Below are 16,472 nucleotides of genomic sequence, written 5' to 3' on the forward strand. Positions count from 1 at the left end.
GGCAGCGGGGAGGGGGCAGTGAGGGGAGGCATGGCACGGGAGGGGCTGCTTGCATAGAATCCCACATCGGAGGAGGAAGCAATTAACAAAAATTATGGACAGAGGGAGTGAGTCTCTGAACTCTGACTTGGCTATGCTATTGGGACATAGTTCCTTTCTGTCCAGGGGAAATCTGACTTATACTGTAGCCTCCTCAAGACACCTGTTGTGAAAAGACCTCTGGATATGAACCAGAAGGTGACTTCTACCCTTGCTGATGGTTATAGTGCCACCTGGAAGCACTATATATCGTGCCACCCAGAGGTGGGGGATTAAAGTGCCAGGTGAGCACTTGGGTTGGATGGTCACATCCTAAGAGGCACTGGGGTTTGAGGTATATGTGGCAGGGGAGGACCTCAAAAATAAAAATCCCTCGCAAACTCCCCAGGTGCCACACAGTGACTTGCACGCAAGAGCGCTCAGCTGTACTGCTAGAGTTTGTCAGGGCAGCAATGGGTGGGGTAGAAAGGTAGGGGACTGGAGGCACAGAGCAAGCTCCCTGGCTGGGGAAGGAGCCCCGGAAGGCCATGCGCAGACTTCCCTGTAAGGTCACCAGAACCACACACCCCAAGGGAACGAGGGAAAAGTGGGCTGTAAGAACACGGAGCCTCCCAGTGGAAAACTTCCCTCCTAGGGACGCAAGGGCCCTCAGTCCTCAGGGCCAGGCGCCAGCGTCTGTCCGCTCGTCACGGTTGTCTGGTTGCTTAGAAGCATCCACATCTAAGGGTCAGGAAGTGCCGTCTCACTCCACGAAGCTTCACAAAGCCACTACCGGCTTTCAGGACCCCGTTTGTTCAGCCCCTTTCAATGGCTTCCAAATAAGCCGAGCGAACCCTCTTGGGTTTTCGAGGTTGAAGGAATGACTGTGTTTGCATGGTGGTCTTCAGCAGTCACGGGGATTTCTATGTCGTCATAGTCGTTCTCAGGCTCCACGTAGCTGGGGATGGAAATGGTCTTCTTGTTTCTTAGGTGATTCACCAGTGAGTACGTGGGTAGTGGTGGACTTGGGGTTTCCTGTGGGGCTGGAACATGCAGAAAGGTCCTTACATGCAAAGCTGTTGCATGTGCAGATATATTTCTGACCCAGTGGCTCAACATGATTGTCCTGGGTTGTCGTGATCTTCCTACTTCCTGGGGGGGCCACATCCCCCATTTCACAAAGAAACTCAGATGCAGATAGGCCATGGCTCCCAGGGTGACCCAAGGGCGCAAACATCAAATATGCATACTGGTCAGACATCTGGACTCTGAGTTTGTCTGTCTATGGCTGCACTGCGCGGAAACCATGAAACCAAAGCTTAGAAAAGAAACAGACCCCAGCTGTCGCTATGGTGACGTGGGTGAAGCCACTACCTCTGGTGCCAGCATGGATGTCAGTTTGAGCCCCGACTGCTTTACTTCCAATCCAACTCCCTGCAATGACCTAGGAAAGTGACAGAGGATGGCGCAAAGCCTTGGGACCCTGCATCCATGTGGGAGATCCAGAGGAAGCTCCCGGCTCCTGGCTTTAGATTGGCCCAGCTACAGCCCTTTTGGCCATTTGGAGAGTGAATCTGCAGATGGAATCCCCTCTCTCCCTCTCTCTGTATCGCTGCCTTCAAATAAATGAATATTAAAAAGAAAGAAAGAAACAGACCAGAGTTGGTAGTCAGGTAAGCACTGTGGCTGCAAGTGTGGCTACAGCCCATAACTTTCTCACGAAGAAGCAGTAAAAACCACTCCCCTTTTTGGACATAGCCCTCCTGGTGATCTGTGCTGCTTTTCCAGGACTGTCCATAGTTGCTCACGTACAAATCTATCTGCTCAGAAGAGAGGGGCTAGAGGTGATTTCAGAAAGTGCAATTGGTACAGAACACATGTAGAACAAAAGGAGAGACAGAACAACTTGGCTGCACCTGGGCTGGGGATGGAAATGGCCTGGGTCACCATTCCCTGTTGAACTGTGTAGTTGGAACGCGTGTGGCTGGCTGTGTGACGATGGATGGGTCACCTAATAATGTCTTTGTACCTTAGTGTCCTCAACTGATACAGGGCTGCATGGACGCACCTGCTCTGTTGAATTGTGGGCAGCAGTTCATGAATGAGACAGTGCCTGGAGAGAAGGCCTAGCAGGGGATCTGACACAGAGTGGGCTCCATCAGTATTAGCTCATGGGATCATTTACCCATTCAGACGTCTTCCCTGAGCACCTGCTAAGCTCCAAGCACTGTTCTGGTGAGTAAACAACAAGACAATAAGACATACAGTTTTCCTGGAGAGTATATTCCAGTGGGGGAGACAGATCCTAAAGAAATGGATGCTAGCTAAATAAGGCAGTTTTGAAGAACTGCCCCCAAGTTTTACAAGAGAAAATTGCAGGACTGTTTTAGATAGGAAGGTCATCTCTGGGAGGTGGGTGACTTTTGAGCAGATACCCGAAGGATGAGGCAAATCCGGCTGTGTAAAGCACTTAAGGAAGAACATTCTGCCACATTTCTGACACAAGTGTGGAAGACCCAATGACAACCCCAAGTTCCTTTTCATTCGTGTTGATAGCCGGGATTCAAACATGAATTGGGCATGTTCGTATCAGGATATCGGGAGCATTAGTATGTTTTTCTTCACGGTGATCTATTTATTTGAAAGGCAGAGAGTATGTTGCTGTGATGAAGGTGCCATCCACAAGTTTATTTCCCAGATGCCTACAGTGGCTGAAGCAGGAGCTGGAATCTCAGTCCAGGGTCACCTGAGCCACCCTGATGACCCAGGGGCTGTCTTATCAGGAAGCTGGAGTTTGGAACAGGAGCTGGATATAGAGCCGGGTACTCCGATGTGGTACCTGGGCATCTTAATCACTAGACCAAATGCCTTGCTTGGATGACTCTTTCTTACATATTTGTTTGAAACTTACATATTCCTATGTCTACAAATCCTAGTGCTATGGATTGAATGTGATCTCACTAAATTCACGTTTTCTAGCCCTAACCCCACAGTGGCTTTACCTATTGATAACATGAGGCCCTGACGCAACAAGATTAGTGTCATTGTCAGAAGCGACCTTAGTGGGGCTGGAGCTGTGGTGTAGCAGGTTAAAACTGCTGTGCACAGCGCTGGCATCCCACATGAGCCCCAGTTTGAGGCCCAGTTGCTCTACTTCCTGTGCAGCTCCCTGCTAATGCATTTGGGATAGCAGAAGAAGATGGCGTAAGTGCTTAGGCTCCTGCACCCATGTGGGAGACCCAGAAGAAGCCCCTGGCTTGTGGCTTCTGCCTGGCTCAGCTCCAGCTGTTGTGACCATTTGGGGAGTGAATCAGTGGATGGAAGATCTCTCTCTCTGTCTGCCAATGTGCAACTTTGACTTTTAAGTAAATAAATAAGTCTATAAAGAAAACCAAGAGACCTCAGGGAGCTGGCTCTCCCACTCTCCAGCTCCCATGTGCCAGGAAAGGGCCATATGAGGTCATAGCAAAAAGGCAGCATTCTGCCAGCCCGGAAGAGAATTCGCTCACCAGAAACTGAACCGTCTGGCACCCTGACCCCTAGCCAGACCTGGCAGAACGTAGATTCCTGCTGCTGACACTCTGTGGCTGAGGCTTTTATCAGCAAATTGTAACAGTCTTACCAACAGATATACTTACTGGAGTCTCCAAGAGAAGGCAAGTCCCTGGGTGGCAGAGGAGGTAACTGAACTGGTGACTGATTAAAAACATTCCTGGGCAGAGAAAAAGAGAGGCATCAGTGTGTGGTTTGGAGCAGGCTTGCTGTCAGCGGATTGAAAGAAAGATGCCATGGACAGAGCATGGGTTGAACATTCAGGTTTTGACCCGGACCAATGGGAAGCATTTCCTGGCCTTTCTAGGTCTTGCATCCCTTCAGAACTTTAGCACCTAATGGAACTGTGTCCTCTGGGTCAAGGAGTGACTGAAACTGAGGGAGGAAGATGTGGTATAACTTAGAACTTGGAACACACTTTCCTGTGTTCACCTGTGCTGAGTTGGGACAGGGAGGTAGGCACCAAGTATATTTTGATATGCAAAAACAGATATAGTCCTAAAGCTAAATGTGGCATGCATCCTGAGACAGCAGTCACTCTACAGGGTTCATACCTTCCTCCACACTTCTCACTGCAAACTGCTTGCCTGTGTTCACCACACAACATGCAACAGAATTTTCATAATGCCATGATTCTTAACAACCTCAAACTAGACACTCCTTGTGTTGTCCGGGCACTCCAGAGGACCGGAGACAAATAAAATTAGCCACCATGACATTACCCAAATGCCCTTCAGCAGTGCAGTGGATAAGTTAGCAGTGTGAGGTTCCCACCATGGCATCCACTGTAGTGGTGAAAGTAAATAATCTATAGCTGTCCTAAGGCATCCCAGAAAGAAAGTGTTGAGCAAAAGATGCCAAATCGTATATATGGCATGATTCCATTCATGAACACACTGAGACAAGAAAGGGAGAGCTAGATGCTAGCAGAGAGAGGTGTGGCGGCTGCAGGGCGGAGCAGGTGCTCCTCTGAGAGTCCTCCGTCTGCGTGCGGCCTGCCTGCTCTGCTCAGCGCACGGAGATCTGTGAGAATGGAAAAATGGAAACTTGCCATTCATACTTTCCTGTGTTCATGTTGTGCTTCAGGAAAGACTGGAATTCTGATCATCCAGCTACCAGCACGTTTATCTTACTACTGCCCAAGGAGCCACGGTTGTTAGGGGAGGGATTTTATTGGCTGGCCCACCTCTTGGTCCCCAGTAAAAGCCATTTGAGAAAAGCATGAATTGTGCTCTAAGAGTGTACATGTTCCAAAGGAAGGACGGTGCTTGCCTGACTCCTGGGAGAGCTCCCGTAGGCTCTTCGGGCAGCCTGCCTGGATATCTAGAAATGTCCTTACACCCCAGAAGCCTGGACCATGCTAGAGCTGATGACCCCTGTAGGGGATGGGGAGTGAGTAGTTAAGGCCGGTTTCATGGGTGCTCGGTCCTCCATGACTGTCACTCCCCATAAGCCCGAGGCACCAAGGCACAGATGGGGTGTCCACGGTCAGCAGTGTGTCACATGCATGCTCGCTTGTCACTGATGTCCTTGCACCTGGATTCTCTTGAAATGATCCTGTACTGGTGTTAACTTGTACCTTTTTGCTGTATTCAAATCTAACTGTAAGCTTTCTGGGTCCCATGAGTCTTTCCAGGGAGTCCTCGGGCTTACTCATGGCCTCGGGGACTACACAGGTAGCAGTCTTAAAGCCCCTGACAGAGCACAGCACACAGTCCCAAGGCAAAGCACACGGCCTATTTTTGCTGAGTGCAAGCAACGTTTGGAAGACTATACTTTGAATGCATCTAAAAAGAAAAGGAAAATGAGACCAGGTGGTGGGTTAGAACAGAACCTAACACAGCTCCTCTGTCCAAATAGATGAGACAGATGAAAGTCTCCTTGTGGGGCATAGAAAATAGGTGGCTCCCTGTACCACCAGTTCCCCAAACTCACCATTTTTCCAACTCCACAGCAAAAGGGGCATCTTAGATGTGCCAGTGCAGTGGAGGAGGGGTTAAGGTGGAGATAAACAAGGGCTTCTCAACATTAAAAAGCAGAAGGCCCTCCCCTGGCAACACACACCCACACATACACTTACTCATACATCTTTTCTTCATCTCTTTGGTTTTGTTTCAAGGACCTGGCAATTTTCCATTTCTTGCCTAAGCAGGAGGGAAAACACACATTCATTTAGGAAGACTTAGTGCAAAGTGTATTTTTGTTTGATTGTTTGAATTTGGAGCTCCTAAGAAGCCAGTGGGTCCAGGACACTTGGAAGAATTGCCAGGGGGAGACAGACTTAGCAGCACAGAGCTAAGAGGGATCAGAGCTGGCACTGGAGCACCTGGCCCCAGAGCCTGGGCACAGGCCCAAGGAGGGCGGCAGCCACATAGATGCTGTGTTGTTTCCTCATGGCTGGCATTTAGTTGGCACTCAGAAGTGTGTGTCCAATGAATGACCAGACGTCGTTAGAAGGAAACAAGAGAAAGAGTGGGGAAAGCACTTTGTAAACTGCAATGTGCTGGGAATCCACATTGTTATTAATTATAACCTATTTGTTATTAGGATTGGGTCAAGATAAAAGAGTGCAGGTAAATTTGTTCAGCGTCCCATTTGTTTCCATATCTGAGAATGAAAGGTTTTGGAAGGTGAATACTCAGAGGACTTTAGGAGCCCAGAAAATGCTTAATAAAAATTACTTTTTAGGGGTCCGGCATGGTAGACTAGTGGTTGAAGTCCTCGCCTTTGCATGTACTGGGATCCCTTATGAGTGCTGGTTCGTGTCCCAGATGCTCCACTTCCCATCCAACTCCCTGCTTGTAGCCTGGGAAAGAAGTAGAAGACAGCCCAAAACCTTGGGATCCTGCACCCACGTGCAAGATCTGGAGGAAGCTGCTGGCTCCTGGCTTCAGATTGGCTCAGCTCTGGCCGTTGTAGCCACTTGGGGAGTGGCTTTGTATCTCCTCTCTATAAATCTGCCTTTCCAATAAAAACAAATAAATTTTTAAAAAGTTATTTTTTGGTTACTTGAGAAACAGAAATAGAGACAGAGAGCTCTCATCTTCTGGTTTGTTGCCTTCTCCCCAACTGCCAAAATTCCTGCCATAGCTGAGTCTCGACCTGGGCCAAAGCTCTGTGCCAGAAACTCAACCCAGACCCCAATCTGAAACCCAGAATGTGTGGTGCTTCGTACAAGGCTTAGCGCCTACAGGTCCAAGAGGAATCACCCTGTCCTCGGGGGTTCTAATGCCTTCAGCCCTCCCTCCACCTGCCCAGGTTAGACAGCCATTACCTTGTCCAAGCTGGCACCTGCAGATGCAATACATAATGAGGCCCAGGCCCACGGAGGTGATGATCATGGCCACAGCCAAGATGATCCAGAAGTTGTCCCTCCACCAACTCATTGCCATGGCTTCCTGGGGAGAATAGAGACAGGAGGGTGAGAGAGGAGTCGAAGGCGTCCTGACTGGGTCAGGGAGGGGTCCGCTGTCTGCTGTGTTGTATAGAAAAGCAGACCTCTGCTAAGGAATCAGACAGACATGCTTCAAGTCCAACCCTGGCCAGCAGCAGGTTGCTCAGGCGAGTCACTCCACCTTCCTGGGGCCCCAGCGTTTTCATCTGTGCTAGCGAATGATACCAGCTCCCATCTCACAGAGCTTTGCAAAGATTAGAGATATATTATATACCCATGAGATACTCTAGAGGTGCTTGGTGTGGCCTTCACTCTTTCTTAGAAGGCAAATGTGCAGCAGCAGGAGAAGTGCCCTTTGAGGCAGTAATCGCTTGTTTCGGCCGAGCAAGGCAGACTTAATACAGAACCGCGGAAAGACAACTTGGAGAGGTGTTTTTGTTGTTGTTTTGTTTTAAGGGAAAAGTTGGAAGATTACCCTGATGGGCCTTTCTGGTGGAAGCATGGCCAGAAAGGCAGAGCGAAAGGTACAGAGCAAGCTGAGCAGAGTTAACAGCAGCGGGCAAGCTGGAGAGGGGAAGCTCCCGGGGGAGGTAAGCAGCTGAGGGAGGGGCTCGGGAGAGAGGAGCGAGTCTGAGCGTGGCGGAGGAGCTGCAGGGAGAGTGAGCCTAGCTTGTGCAGGATGGCTATGTGAGATGCTCAGTCTTAGTAATTATTATTAATGAATATTCTGCCTGGCTTGTGCTGTGCTGTAACTTTCTGGTAACCTCACACTTTCCGCATCAGCTGCCCAGCAGCAACAGGGCAGGTGTGGCAGAGCTTGGGAGTGACGTGTGTGTAGTGCTCTTCTGAGTCACAGGAGCGTAGGGGCAAGTGGAGAGGAGGACAAAAGCTGCTGGGCTTCCCATGACAAAGAGCGGTGGCTAAAGGCCCCACAAAGACCGCCCATAGTTCAGGGAGTTCTTGAGAAGAGGCTGGACTCTTTAAAAAAAAGATTTATTTATTGGTAAGGCAGAGTGACAGAGAAATCGGAAAGGAAGACCCAGAGAGAGATCTTCTATTGCGGGTCGCTCTCCAAATGCCACAACAATTGGGGCTGGGCCAGGCGGAAGCCAGAAGCCAGGAATTCCATCTGGGTCTCCCGTGTGGATAGCAACTGGGCCCAAGCACTTGGGCCATCCTCTGCAGTTTTCCTAGGCATATCAGCTGGGAGCTGGATTGGACGTGGAGCAGCCCAATCTCCTTAAACTGGTATTCTGTCATGCATTGCCAGCATCAGCTTAATCCACTAGGCCACAATGCTGGCCTTAAGACTGGGCTGTCTTCACATGGAAGCGGCGCTTTGCTGGTTCATTTGGATATTAAAGTCAAAATGATTGTTCAGGGATCCTTGGGAGGTCGCAGGAGAAGCAGCCACCGTGTCCCCATTTAGCCTAGGGGAGCTCACCAGTGCCATCTCTGCGTCACTCATTTGAATAGTGTCAATGATGCATAAGGTGGCAGAGAAACACGGTTAGGCTACAGAGGCCATTACTGCTGCTCAGATATTCTGACCTGATTGCGCATGTGACACCATGATTGTCTTACTGGCATAGTGTCAACGTTGATTTGAGATTTCAGTTTCAAATTTTGTGTTTTTTTTTTTTTTTTAACAAAGTTTTGACTTAATTAATGTAACATTCTGTGGTCATTTATAAAGATGTAAGAGGGGGGGCCCACATGATGACTCCACTGACTAATCCTCTGCCTGCAAGCACTGACATCCGTATGAACACCAGTTCATGTCCCGGCTGCTCCACTTCCCATCCAGCTCCCTGCTTGTGACCTGGGAAAGCAGCGGAGGACAGCCCAAATCTTTGTGATCCTATACCCACGTGGCAGACCTGGAAGAGGCTCCTGGCTTTGGATTGGCTCAGCTCCAGCTGTTGCAGCCATTTGGGGAGTGATGCAACACATGGAAGAGTTTTCTTTGTCCCTTCTCTCTATAAATCTGCCTTTCCAATAAAATAAAGCTTCTTTTAAAAAACGATAATAAAAAAAGATATAAGTGGCAAAAGCAGCTATGTATAACTGGCACCTCCTGTGTCCATCAGTCCTCAGCTTGCCCTGGATGCTGCTTCTGTCCTGTGGCTGTGCAGGCCCTGGGTCAGGAACTTGAGGAGTGTCGTGATTTTCCGTCCTCTGCCTGCACGTTAGAATCAGCCTGGAAGCTTTAGAAGCTGTAGATACGTGTGCGGCATCAGGAATTCTGATTTGATCGGCCTGGACTGAATTCTGGCCATGTTTGTTTGTTTGTCTGTTTGAAGATTTATTTTTATTTGAAAGGCAGATTTACAGAGAGAGAGAGAGAGAAAGGGAAATGGGGATAAAGAGAGAGAGATATCTTTCATCCATTGGTTCACTTTCCAGAGGGCTACAATGGCTGAAACTAGGAGCCAGGAGATTCTTCTGTGTCTCCCACCTGGTCCACCCTCTTCTGCTTTCCCAGGCCACAAGCAGGGAGCTGGATGGGAAGTGGAGCAGCCGGGACATGAACCAGTGCCCATATGGGATCCTGCCGCTTGCAAGGTGAGGATTTATCCATTGAGCTATCATGCTTGGCCCCCTCCCATATATCTTAAAAGTGATCTCTAGATGGCTTATAGTGTCTAGTTCAGTTAGATGCTGTGTAAATAGTAGTTATACTATATTGTGCAAGTAACAACAAACAAGAGCATGTATTTAACACAGACCTTTTTTTTTTTCAAATATTTTCCTTCCATGATTGTTGAATCTGTGGATACAGAGCTCATGAGTGTGAAGCACCAACTGTGCTCCCACAAGGACACAGAGCTGAGACTTTAAGAAATTTCCCCAAAGAGTGAGAGGCACAACTGCTTGGGACACCTACTGCCATGCTGGACTGCCCAAGTTCAAGTCTGGCTTCTGCTCTCCACTCCAGCTGCCTGCTCATGCAAACCATGGGAAACCATGGTGACCACTCAAGCAGGTGAGTCCCCGGTCACCCATATAGATGACCCAAGTTTAGATTCTGGCTCCCAGTTTGGGCATGACCCATGCATGGCTGCTATGGGCGGGCATCCGGAAAGTCAACCAACAGATGGGAGATCTTTCTGTGTCTCTCTTGGCCTTTCAGATCAATAAATAATTTAAAAAGAGATAACTTTACCAAAGGGCCTCACACTTAATTGACCAACATGAGGTTCCAGCTCAGTCCAGCCTGACCCCAAACTTTGTTTACCCTGGTAACGTTGTCACACTGACACCATGCTGATACCTTCTCTTTGTTCATAACAGAACTGAAAGCAGAACCATTGTTTGAGAATTTCCAATATTGGCAAGGCCTCAGTCTTTAGCTGTGACTTGCTCCACACCATGAGAAACTTCATATGAAAATGCACTTTAGAGCACTGATATGTGTTGGTGCTGATATACCATAATTTATGACTACTCTGCGTGTCCCAGCTTAGTTAATCTTTACAATAGCTCTGGAAAGTAGGTAATAGTTATTACTAAACCGTTTAAATCTTGATTTATTGTCATTCTATTTGAAAGACAGGGAGACAGAAAGAGAGAGAGAGATCTGTTATCACTGGTTCCCTCCCCAAATGCCGACAATATCCAGGGCTGGGCCGGGCCAAAGCCGGGGACCCAGACCTCAACCCAGATCTCTCACATGGCTGTCAGGGACCCAAGGTCTTGAACCACCACCTGCTTCCTTCACTAGGTCAGCAGAACAGCTGGGACTTAGACCAGGCACAACGCTATGGGCTGCAGGCCTTCCAAGTGGCAGCTGAACTGCTGCACCACAAACAAGTTTACAGAGCTAGGAAGTAGAAAGATCAGGAGGCAATCCCAGATCTGTCTGACTCTGTCTGCCTTAAGTTTTGACCACACATCCGGGACCTCTTCAATATCACATTCCAGTTGCCTGGGAAATGAAGACAGGATCCCGGGTCCTCACTCCACTCCCAGCTCTCTCTGTAGGTCTGGCCGGGGCATCAGCGTTTTCACAAGTACCCCAGGTTGTTCCCGAGCCTCAGTAAGGAGCACAGTGTTCGGCTGGTTTGCAGAACCACTTGGCGGGGGGCAGGGCAAACAAGGAAAGTGTTCACTTCTCCCTTAGAATAATCATGGGCAGCCTCAGTGGATCCAGGTAGAGTGAAAGGTGGTAAGGAGCAGAGGTGCCATCCCTGCCTGCTGGTCAGGATGCCAAAAATGCCACCACTAAGTCCTACCTTTCCTGGGCAGGGCTTGCCCACTTTCTCTCTCTTTTAAGTTTTGTTTTATTTGTTTGAGAGACAGAGAGATCTTCTACGTACTTGTCGACTCCCCAAAGGGTCCTAATCACCAGGCCTGGACCAGACCAGAGTCAGGAACCAGGAGCTTCTTCCAGGTCTCCCACATGCATGCAGGAACCTAAGTCCTTAGGTCACCTTCTGCTGCTTCCCCAGGCACATCAGTAGGGAGCTGGATCAAAAGTGGACCAGGCAGGCCTTGAAATGGAGCACAAATGGGATGCCAGCTCTGCAGGTGACGGCTTAACGCACTGTGCCACAGTGCTTGTCCCTGCCCTCTCCTTGAAACTGTGAAGAGCGAAGGATTCCCCTCCGCTTGCCTAACAGCAAGCTTCCCATGGCTGTTTCTCTAACACACTAACATGCAGCCGTAACAGCTCCTACCTGCCTGCTGTATAGTCACTTGCAATTAAAAAAAAAAAATCTGCCGAGCTGCCTTTACCTAATGAAACTCGATAGGACCGGCAGCTGCCAATCTTGTCCAGTCAACACAGGCTGGAGTGCTCCCTTGTGATTCATTGCAGTGTGAAGCACACACCTCTGCTGACGCTGCAGCAGCTGCGCATCTGGACATGGAGCACGCCAGGTTGTCAAAGAGCACACGTACTCGTTCCCTCTGTGCGTGTTAAGTCTTTGCTCTCTTTCTCCCAGTCCCACTGCCAGTATCCTAACTGTCAGCTCCCAAACCTCTCTCTGTGCCGGAGACTGATTTAGACCTGCCTGCGCTTTGCCCTCTGCTCCTGCAGGCCTGCAGGGGTTGCCATGATCAGTGTGTCTCAGAAGGCAAGCCCAGCGTTACCTGGGGCAGTGCACCTCCACAATGCTCTCCTACTCCCCTTCATCTGAGCTGCCTTGTTGGGTGTGCAGCCTCGAAGGAAGAAAAGCAGGTCATGACTTCCCCAGGGTTCCTTTCCAAAAATATCAGCAGAGGCAAGGACATGTATAAGTCTTTGTCCCATGTCTTGGAAGGACACTGAGAGCTGGATGTGTTGGTCATGCAGGAATGAAGTCCCTGCCAGAGCCAAGACCCAGGAGGCCAGCACCTCCTGCTGACCTCACACAGATGCCCCCTGCTTGCCACCTCTCTCCACCTGCCACCGCTCTCTGCTTCTGGAAACTCAGCCCTCCCTGCTTCTGGAAGCTAAGCTCAGCATCCCCCAGGTTCTCCCTCCTCAGCCATCTCCCCTCAGGGAAGACTCTGAGTCCCACTCATTCAGAGGAGACAAGAGGGAATGATGGAAACCTGAGGAACCCTCGCATCAGCTAGGAGGAATGAGGAGGGACAACTGGCAGAGGAGGACAGGCGGGAACAACCTGAGCAGGACTGGACCAAGAGAGGGGTTTTCCAGAGGCAAGGGAAGCTGGGATTTCAGAAGGAAAGAGCTGAGGACGAGCAAGGATCATTTGTTTATGAGATGAGAGACTTGAGTTTGTCTGTCAGCTGGGACAGGACAGGAGAGAGGACGAGCCAGCAACGCAGAGCAAGATGGAGAGGAGAGCGGAGGAGTTGTCCACTGGGCTACCAGTGGGCAGGCAGGAGGCAGGCAGGAGGCAGGCAGGAGGCAGGCAGGAGGAAGGCAGGCTTAGGGCAGGGGTCCAGCAGTGAGGGGCAGATTCAGCCCCACCTGGCCCCATGTTCCCCTGGTGCTTGCTCTCATGGGGTCTTCCTTCCTCCTCAGCCACAAGAAAGGGCTTTGCTCACCCTGCAGTGTGTGGTGGTCATCATGGGATATGCCTTCCCCCAATCCATTGAGCTGGCATGGCTAACAACCAACTCTGGAGGCTTGTTCTTTTTGCTCCTGCACTGGCTGAGAGCAGGGCTCTTTCTCTCTCTCTCTCTCTCTCTCTCTCTCTCTCTCTCTCTCTCTCTCTCTCTTTCTCTCTCTCTCTCTCATCCTTGAACATCACCTGGGATTTAGCCCCTGTCTGTGGATATGTGAATGATTGAGTGAGGCCCTAGGCCCCTTTGCTTGTTCCAGGTGGGTTTCCCCCAGGGTCCAGGGTCTGGAATCCCAGCAATCGGAATTCCAAAGCCAGTTCAGTTGGACACACATGACCTTGAACCAGCTCCCTGCCCTCCACTGCCATTGGCCACTGGAGTCAGGAGGTTGGCTGGGAAGCAGAAACTGTGCAAGTGTTGGTGGGCGGGTGGGATCCAGGTTCCCCCACTTTCTGCACATTCCTCTAGCCAACAGAGGGATTTCCAAGATCACTAGAGAGCCTATGGCAGTTCTGAGCAATTTCCAGGGAAAGGATTGAATAAGCCATCCCTCAGAGGGTGGGGGAGTGGCTGGAAGGCATCTTGCTCCCCCTCAACTCTCCAAGAGTCATTGCTGGGGAGTCAGGAGCAGACACCAGGAATTCCTGAGACTGTGGGTTTATTCAGCTTTTGCCTTCCCCTCTCTCCCTCCCACCCTTCTTTAAAACTGACATGCTAAGCAGGAAAAACAGTTCACAGTATAAGCCTGTTGATGTATGTGAATGGGGCCTTGAAGGGCACTGGGCTGGACGTCAGGGGTGATCACTGGTTTTCCTAATTTACATTCATTTTCATTTTATGTGGAAGACAGAAACAGGAACAGTGACCTAGAGAAATGTCCCATCCAGTGCTTCACTTTCCAAATGCCCACAGCAGCCAGGGCTGGGCCAGGCTGAAGCCAGCAGCCGGGAGCTCCTTCCAGATCTCCCAAGTTTGTGGCAGGGACTCAAGTACTTGAACCATCACTTGCTGCTTCCCAGGGCGTGAACTAGCAAAAAGCTGGACCAGAAGCTGGGTGGGCTGAGCCTTAAACCAGGCACTGCAATGTGGGTTGTTGGCATTCTTCTTCTTCTTCTTCTTCTTTTTTTTAAAGATTTATTTATTTATTGGAAAGGCAGATTTACAGAGAGACGGAGAGACAGAAAGATCTTCCATCCACTGGTTCACTCCCCAAATTGGCTGCAATGACTGGAGCTGAACCAATTTGAAACCAGGAGCTTCTTTGAGGTCTCCCATGCGGGTGCAGGGTCCCAATGCTTTGGGCTGTCCTTGACTGCTTTCCCAGGCCACAAGCAGGGAGCTGGATGCGAAGTGGAGCAGTTGGGACACAAACTAGGTCCCATATGGGATCCCGGCATCTTCAAGGTGAGGATTCAGCGGTTGAGTTACTGTGCTGGACCCTGGGTTGCTTGCATTCTAAGCAGCAGCGTGACCAAACCACATGCTTACCCCTGGGAACTACCATGAGGTAGATGTGGAATTTTGACCTAGTTTTTAAGAAACTGGGACATCGACACCACACCTCAGACACAGGGTCCAGACCCCACTCCCAGCTACAGCTTCCTGCTGATGAGCACCCTGCAAAACCACAGCTGACAGCTCAAGAAACTTGGGTCACAGCCACCCACAGGGAAGACCCAGAGTGAATTTTCAACTCTTGGCTTTGGTCTGACCAAACTCTTGGGTAGTGAATCGGTGAATTGAGAGAGATCTGTGTTTGTCTTCCTTTGTCTCTGTGCCTCGCAAATAAGTACAATCATCCACGCCAACACATCTAAATTTTTATTAGTAATTGTTATTACTTAATAAAAAAGCTCCTAAGTTGGCTGTTCTTCAGGTTCAGCAATGCTTGTGCTGCTGCAGTGGGGCCAGGACAGGGGGTGGCTCGGGGACAGTGGGTGCCAAAGCAGTGAAGGTGAACACGGCAAGGCTGAGCCCAGGTCTCCTTCTAAGCACCTTCTAAGCACCAACCTTCCCAAGGTCCACCTGCCGTATCATCGCAGTCCAGCCTCTCCCTGACCCCCAGGGCCCTGGATGGCAGGGGCCTTATAAATCCCTGAGTGCCAGGGAACAGGGACAAAGGGACCAAGACCTGTGTGTCCAGCTCTTTCATCCAAGAGCTCCAAGACATGGCCTGACATACCATCAGTGCCTCCGTCCCCACCCCGATCTCCAGCACAGGACCATGCAGGTCCACTGCCATCGTCCAGATCCAAACTGCCCCCATCAACACTCAGAGTGGCACTAACCCTCGGCACTCTTTTCAATATGAGAGGTAGACTTCCTCACGGCTCCCAATATAGATACAAGGAAGCAGTGCCCCCAGAGAGGTGAAGCGATGCCTCGGGTCACCCAAGCTGCATCAGCAACATTACAGGGAAGCCCACCTGGACCACGCAAAGGGGGCCTGGGACTTCACTCAAAGCCGCTGCAGGAGAAAGCAGCAACTTTGGGGGTCAGTGTTTTCCCAACCCCACCTAGAAAACAGCCCCTAACCTAGCATCTGAACCGTCAGTCACGTAGACATGCCAACGCTGGCAAGTGCCCGTGGTGGGGGAAAGTAGGACATGGCCCAGGAAGAGCCAAGGGTGCTTACCGGAGCGGAGGGGTTGTCCAGATGTGAGCAGCAGTGGAGACAGCCGTGGCCCGCGCGTGGTGGCTGGGCTGCAGCTGACAAGAGGTGTTCCTCACACACACACCAGGGAGCCCAGCCTGACCACACTTCCCCTTTCTGATCCGCCCACAGGGGAGAGACACAGGCCGTCACTAGCGGGCAACAATTCCCTTTTCCAGGGAAGCTGACTACCTCAGGCCAGGATGTCTCCTTGCCCTGATGACTCCCACCAGACCCACCAGGTATGCATGACCAGGTCCTAGGGAGGCACATGCTTGAGCCAGTGTGCGTGGGCTAGTCTGCTCTGAGCGTGCCCAGACGTGGCAGCCTGCACCTTGGGTGGACTCACAGGACCCGGACTCCCGCGCAGAGACAGATGAGGGGTAAGAAGCCAGCTCATGAGTGACAAACACCCCATCCACAGTGAGAGGAGCTCTGGCAAATAGCTCAGGCCTGCTCAGAGGAGCAAGAGAAAAGCTGCCCGTTCTATATCTGTATATGAAAGTCAGATTTAGAGAGAGGAAGAGGGAGAGGAAGACAGAGAAAAATCTTCCATCTACTGGTTCACTTCCCAGGTGGCTGGAGCTGAGCCTATCTGAAGCTAGGATTCAAAAGTTTCTTTGGGTTTTCCCACATGGGTGCAGGGTCCCAAGGCTTTGGGGCATCCTTCACTGCCTTCCCAAGCCATCAGCAGGGAGCTAGATGGGAAGTCGAGCAGCTGGGACACAAACCAATGCCCATATGGGATATTGGTGCATGCAAGGTGAGGATTTAGCCAGTAGGCCATCATGCCAGGCCCAAGCTGCTTGTTTCTAAGGCTGCACTCACAGGCTGCTGTGC

The 16,472-nt window shown here is 50.5% G+C and overlaps 1 protein-coding gene across 1 annotated transcript; it reads right to left on the bottom strand.

The window, feature by feature from the left end:
• Positions 1–672: 672 nt before the first annotated feature.
• Positions 673–15,692, bottom strand: SCIMP (SLP adaptor and CSK interacting membrane protein). The gene is made up of 5 exons (XM_012929710.3): positions 15,615–15,692; positions 6,845–6,968; positions 5,651–5,714; positions 3,657–3,730; positions 673–1,061 (listed from the first exon to the last, which is right to left on the bottom strand). The coding sequence occupies exons 2-5, from the start codon at positions 6,960–6,962 to the stop codon at positions 844–846; spliced, it is 474 nt and encodes a 157-aa protein (XP_012785164.2). The 5' UTR covers positions 6,963–6,968; positions 15,615–15,692; the 3' UTR covers positions 673–843.
• Positions 15,693–16,472: the final 780 nt, after the last annotated feature.

The sequence above is a fragment of the Ochotona princeps genome, chromosome 17 (genome assembly GCF_030435755.1).
Source record: "Ochotona princeps isolate mOchPri1 chromosome 17, mOchPri1.hap1, whole genome shotgun sequence".
Lineage (NCBI taxonomy): Eukaryota > Metazoa > Chordata > Mammalia > Lagomorpha > Ochotonidae > Ochotona > Ochotona princeps.